A 6,580-nucleotide genomic window follows, 5' to 3' on the forward strand; every position below is an offset into this window, starting at 1 on the left:
CCACAGTAGTTTTTAACTTCAGTTTTCAACTGAATTCTCATTATTCCATACTTTTAAACAGAAAAAAGTTTTAGTACATATATTCCCTGGAAGTAATTCTAATCTGCTCCAATAACTAAATAGCTGAGGCTTCTGGGTTAGATATGGTTATCTTCTACTGTTCAAATTTTTAATACAAAATATGAATGTTAAATTTTATATAACATTATTACAAAATTACATTGATAACATGAAATCAGAACAACATTCCTTCCCGAGTGCCTAGTACTTACCCACAAGGCATTGTAGATTTCTTTTCATTTAAAGAGTGGATAACAATCTTGGAGTAGATAACAATGAAAACTTAGAAAAAAGAAAACCTGCCTCCTGTTTTTATTGAGTCAAACAAGCAGAAATTTTATTGGAAAGTCCCATTTCATATATTACACTTGGTAGTATTTTCTTCTAATGAAAAAATAAAGCCCTTGTGCCACCACCTTGACATGTACTTAAATGTTTACCCAAATCACTTAGGCATTGCTTCTCAAACTTGGCTGCACAGCAGAATTGCCTGGAGGGTTTTTAAACACACAAATGCCTGTGTCTCACTCCCTGAAATTCTCCTTTAATTGGTATGAGGCAGGGCTATTCTAGGAACTATTTTCTATCCCTTGGTAATTAGCCATCGTATAGTATTTTTAACTTTCTACGTGTTATCAACTGTAAGACTGTTTGGATTGTCAGGTCTTTGTGGTGAGCTGAATTCTGCATGGCAGTGCTTAGTGTGCAGAAAGGTTGCAGTGCCTCACTTTGCCTTAATCCATGTTCCTCTAACTTCCTTACTCTTTCTCTCAGAGGAGGCAAGTGGCTGTGGCGGCAACAGCGGTGGCTGATCGTCACTGAAAATACCAAAGAAAAGAACTGAGCTGCCACCTTCATATTTTTTCCATTAAGGACTAATTTAGCGTGCTTTTTCATTTTCTCTACATCCTGCAAAAGCTTTTTTTTTCTCTCCTAAGAAACAAACTATGAACTTATTGTTGAAAAAAAGAAGTAAAAAGTTTTAGCACAGCTTCTCTGTCTCTTTGGGACAAGTTAGAAAATTCTGAAGTGATCCGAAGCATAGTAAGTGCTTTCTTTCTTTTTAAGCTACTTCTGGGGAGGGAGGAGGCTATTGTAATGGTAAATTTCACTCCGAGAGGAAGAAAGGGTTGATAATCAATCAAAAATGAGGTATTCCTTTGAGTATTTGTTATTTTCTTACTATATTGTAAGATGCCTTTAATTTTCTCTGTAAAATAGGCAGAAATAGTTTTAGTGCGTGTATGTGTGAAATAAAAGCTCAAAAAAGCAATCTTCAGAGTGCCACTGAAGGAAGTTTTTAAGAACGGAGTAGAGATGTATACCACTTGGGGGCTTCAGTGAAAACCCAGAATTCCTGAAGGAGGATTTACATTCAGAAATATTGAAGTGAAAATTCCTTCTGGTTCAGCATCTTGGAGTTCAGCTTGGAAGAACATTTTACGAATGGAAGAATTTGCTTCTCCAAACCTCTCTTTTGGCCATTGTGTATCCTGAAGGATGGGACAATTTGTGCTGTAGAAGCACTGCTTGCCTGAATTTGCTTCAGGCATTTTAAATTTAACTTAAGGGATCATGTGTTGGCATGATGAGGACCACTGAAAACTTCCACAAGCCTAGTGCCACATTAAACTCTAACACGGCCCCCAGGGGAAGGTACATTTATCTGGAGGCATTCCTGGAGGGAGGAGCTCCTTGGGGTTTTACTCTGAAAGGTGGCCTGGAGCACGGAGAACCATTAATCATCTCTAAGGTATGTTTCTTTTTCCAATATTGCCTTTATTCAAATTGTTTTTTTCAACTTGTCAGATTTGTCAAAAATGCAAAATAATGATAACTGCCTTAATATAACTTAATTTGCTGTTTCATGCCTTTCTGATTATCTGGAAATACTTTAGATAGCCTGGTATTTGAAAGAAAAATGTGTCTAGCTCATTTATTCTGTGAAATCCCAAGAAAAATGTGCCTATTTGATGGATAATCTTCTCTTTTGTGAATGAAATCACATACAATCAGTTACCACATGAGCTCTTCAGTTATAAATCAGATTAAAGATTAATAACATGATTAAGATGGTGGCATGGTATATATTTGTGCATACAAAAATATCTGCTTTTTCTCTCTTTAACTGAAAAGAACATCTAAAATATTTTAAATTTGCTTATAATTCTGGATAATAGATTGCATAAATACCATGTGTTGCTTTTTTTCCCCACACTCAGAAAGGAGAATTAAATCAGCTTTCAGTATAACTCAAGATCAAAACATTCTACCCCTCTTATTTATCTGTATATTTGAATCCCTTTTTAAACCTTAGTCATCTTGCAGCATATCTCAATTCTTCATTTATCTTTTGGTGTGGGTAGTCATGCCAATGAAATTTTTATGTACTAGGGTTAATATTTTTATTTTTCTCTTAAACTACAGATTAACATTACTTGTTATAATATTGCTTTTACATTTTTAGAATATTTAATAGTCTGATACAATAGATTATAATGGCTTTTCACACATGTGCATTCATCAACAAACATTTGTAATTAAGGGAGAAAAAATTTCTAGTTTGAGGGTGAGAAGAAGGTAATATGGATTGCATTTGAGCTCTGTTATCGGTTCACGTTATTTTTCATATCCCCAGAAATAATTCCAAAAGGTTATTTTTCAAATTACTGAAGTAATTCTTACTGTGGATGAGCCAGGGAGAACTGAGTTTCACAGAGGTAAGCCACGAGTGCACAGGACACCATTGTGAGTTGTATGACTTTTCCTTAACTTTCTTAAGTAAAACAAAAGGATGTGCATACGTGTGTGTCAGTTAGGAAGCCCTCCCCCTGTGAAAAAATTCAAAACCGAGTTTATAGTGGCTCTCAGTAAATTGGGGTTTGTTTTTCTCATATTACAAGAAGTTTGGAGGTAGATGTTACAGGCAAGGAAAGCAGCAGCTCAATAATGTGATCAGGGACCCCACTTACTTCTCCACTCTGCCATTCTTATGATGTTGGCTTTGTCTTCATGGTTGCGTGATGGATCCCACGACTCCAGCATTGCCTCTTCATTCCAGACAGGTTTTTGGCTTTTTGTTTCTCATTAGACCTTTGCTTACATCTCATTAACCAGAACTGACCCTATGCCTATCTTTAGGCCAATCACTGGCAAAAAATGCCAGTGATTAATACAGACTGATTAGGATTTCTTTCACAGGTTCTGCAATAAGGACCTACTCTTCCTGAAGTCAAGGAATCGTTGGCCACTGTTTGAATGATTTGAGATTCTTTTTGCAGGAAGAAAGAGGGCATGGTTGCTGCATGACAACTGAGAATTCTGCAATGAACATAAATATTGTCTCAGCATTTAAAAAATCTAGTTGTACACAATTTGGCCCTTAATGATGAAATATGCTGTATCTATACACTACAGTATTTGACAGCTTGCTGTCAGAAAGGTCTAATCCTGCCACGAATGAGCCAGCTTCTCTAAGCCTCCATTTTACCTGCAGAAGGGAGCTATCCTACTGTCTACTTTAATGGGTTGTGTTTAAATGCAACCATGCATTTAGCTTAGTGCCTGGTACGTAGAAGGAGCTCAAAAAAAATCTTAGCAAAGATTATGATTATTGCTTTTCATTATTCTAGCAGACATGTGTAGTAGGAGATGGGTCTGGCTGCTGTAAAGAGATCCAAAATAACAAAAATATAGTAATTTATATCTCTAACATAACAATCTGAACATAAGCCAAACCAAAAGATGACTCTATGGTGTCAGGGAGCCAAGTTTACTCTATTTTCTTACTTCCATCCTGGAGTGATATCTCATCTGCATCATCCAAGTGACTTGCCACCACATCTGCTTTCCAGTCAGTAAGAAGCAGGGAAGAGGGAAAAGAGAAGGCAATCTCCTTTCTTTCAAGGATCCAATCTGGTCCAATGTGCTCTGTCCAATATCGTAGGCCACAGTCACATGTGACTATTTCTATTTCAATTAAAGATAACTAAAATGAGGTAAAACATTTTCAACTGTGTTTAAATGTTCCTCATTTGCACTTGTTGTATTCCAAGAGTTGCATTGTTCGGAAGCTCTTGAACATCTTCCCCCATGTTGTCTGTCTGGCAAACTCATTAAAGCTCCATTTCTTCTTCTCTCTGAGGTTTTCCTGATGTCACCCAAGTTGAGTTCCTTGGTCTCCCTTCTACACTTCTATATTATGCATGTATCACATTGAGTCATACAATTTTATTTCTATTGATTGCCTTCTCAGAAGTCTGTGACCCTTTTTAGGGCAGGGACTTTTTTTTTTTTTCATCTTTATCGCATCTAAATCAGAGCCTAGGTACACAAATATTTGTTGAGTAAATGAAAGGGCATGGCTGTGTCTTACTCATTTTGCATTTTCAGGATCTAGCACAGTGCCTGGCACAGAGTAGGCACTCACTAACTTTTACTGAATTAATAAGCAAAAGACAAAACAGAACCCATGAGGATGCCAGGCAGACCTCCACTTGGGGCATGTATTCATTTCCTGTTGCTGCTGTAACAAATTACTACAAACTTATGGCTTAAAAACAACACAACATACAGTTCTGTAGGTGACACACCTCACACAGGTCTCACTGAGCTAAAGTCAATGTGTCAGCAGGGCTGTGTTCCTTGCTGGAGGCTCTAGGGGAAAATGTGTTTTCTTGCCCTAACTTCTAGAGGCTGCCCACATTCCCTGGCTCGTGGTCCCCTTCCTCTGTCTTCAAAGTCTGCAACAGCAGGTTGAGTCCTTCTCACCCTGCAACTGACCTGTGACTCTGCCTCTCTCTTTCACTTTTAAAACCTCTTGTGATTACCTTGGACCTACCAGGATAATCCTCGATAATCTCCCTATTTTAAAATCAGCTGGTTAATAGCCTTAATTGTATTTGCAACCTTAATTCACCTTTGCTAAATAACCTAACATATTCACAGATTTCAGGGATTAGAATGCAGACATCTTAGGGGAGACAGGGTATTATTTTGCCTACCACCAGGGATTTGAGCATTGGTAGAAGTCTGTGTAATTAAGGCAGTACCAGGGATGACACTAAAGTGGTGGCTGATCATGCATATACTACATCTTCTCTCTAAGACAATGAAAGAAAATGCACATTAGCTTGTACACTGCTAACCAGATGTCTGCTATTCTTCCAAGTCAGAGTGACCCTCCATTGTAGGGGAAGGGAAGGGATAGTACACATTGAGTCACACTTATGAAAGGCACATACACATTATACAAAGCAGCTATAAACTGCCAGGTTATGAATGACAATATAATAAATGAAATATCATTTTTCTTTAGATATAAATGAAGCAGGAGAATGAATGGGCATAAAGGATCTACGAAGGGTAACAATAGAATAAATCATTTTTGAATTGCTTTCTTTGGGATTTAATATCCTTGGAAAGGAAAGGTGGGGTTGTGGAAAGAGCCTCTGTAATCTGTGAACTTCAAAAAGAAAGGGTACCTTTTAAAAAATTGTCATTGTAAGCGGATGCTCAGGTAATTCAATAGTCCAGGAAGTTGGTGGCATGATTTTATTATGACTCACTTACTCTGTATTGTGACTCAGAAAAGCAGTTCCACCTGCAGAGTGGATGCACCTGCTCCCAGGGCTCATAAGCCAGGTAACAACAATAAACAACAGCAGCAGCAACTGCCGGTACTTACTTAGTACTTATGATGTTCCAGGCTCTATTCCAAGAGATCTACATATGTTCACCTATTTAATTTCCACAACTTCACGGAGAGGGTAACACTCTTATCCCAATGTTATATGTGGGACACGGACCCAGAATTAATTTAAGTAACTTGCTGAAGCTCTCATAGCTACTAAGTGATAAAGTCAGGATTTGAACTCATGCATTCTGGTTCCAGAGTCCATGCGCTTCACACCCTATGCCATTCAGTCTCCATTGCCTACTAAACATTTGACTCTCTCTAGATTCTAGAATTATTATCTGAGTGAAATATGGGATTGATATTTCGTCATATAAGTTTTTAAATCTATTTGGGGAAATTAAAAAAAAAAAACATAATCCAATAAGGTTCCATAAAATAGGTCTGACTACTGCTCAGTCATCCCCTTTAAGTAGTTCAAGACCCATAAAATAAGGGGACACCTGCTGTTCTTGGCAAGTATGTTCATGGTGTCTCCACCTGTAGAGTCATTTCTTTGTGCTTTTCAAACGTGGACTTCAGAATTTAAAGCAAGTCCTGGTCTCTTTTGTCTCTTACATCATCAGCACTCAGTAATGTGCTGGTAGAAACACTCCTCCATCAGTGCTTATATTTCTGATTTCTACTCCCCTGGAAGGTATCTGTGCTCTAGCTGGACTATCTCTGTGCCATCTCATTATAAATCTTGTTGGTTCCATCTTCCACACTGTCACCCCTCCTTCTCCAAAACTGTTTCCGGCCGGGCGCGGTGGCTCAAGCCTGTAATCCCAGCACTTTGGGAGGCCGAGACGGGTGGATCACGAGGTCAGGAGATCGAGACCATCC

The 6,580-nt window shown here is 38.2% G+C and overlaps 1 protein-coding gene across 1 annotated transcript in view; it reads left to right on the plus strand.

Annotated features, from left to right (window-relative positions):
* Window positions 1-640: 640 nt before the first annotated feature.
* The window catches only part of SHROOM3 (shroom family member 3), a 365,349-nt gene continuing 359,409 nt past the window's right edge, over window positions 641-6,580 (plus strand). Inside the window, exon 1 of the mRNA XM_011927229.1 lies at window positions 641-1,813. Within this exon, the coding sequence (XP_011782619.1) occupies window positions 1,646-1,813 (168 nt within the window). The 5' untranslated portion in view covers window positions 641-1,645. The remainder of the gene's footprint in view (window positions 1,814-6,580) is intronic.

This window comes from Colobus angolensis, unplaced genomic scaffold (assembly GCF_000951035.1).
Source record: "Colobus angolensis palliatus isolate OR3802 unplaced genomic scaffold, Cang.pa_1.0 Scaffold70, whole genome shotgun sequence".
Taxonomy (NCBI): domain Eukaryota; kingdom Metazoa; phylum Chordata; class Mammalia; order Primates; family Cercopithecidae; genus Colobus; species Colobus angolensis.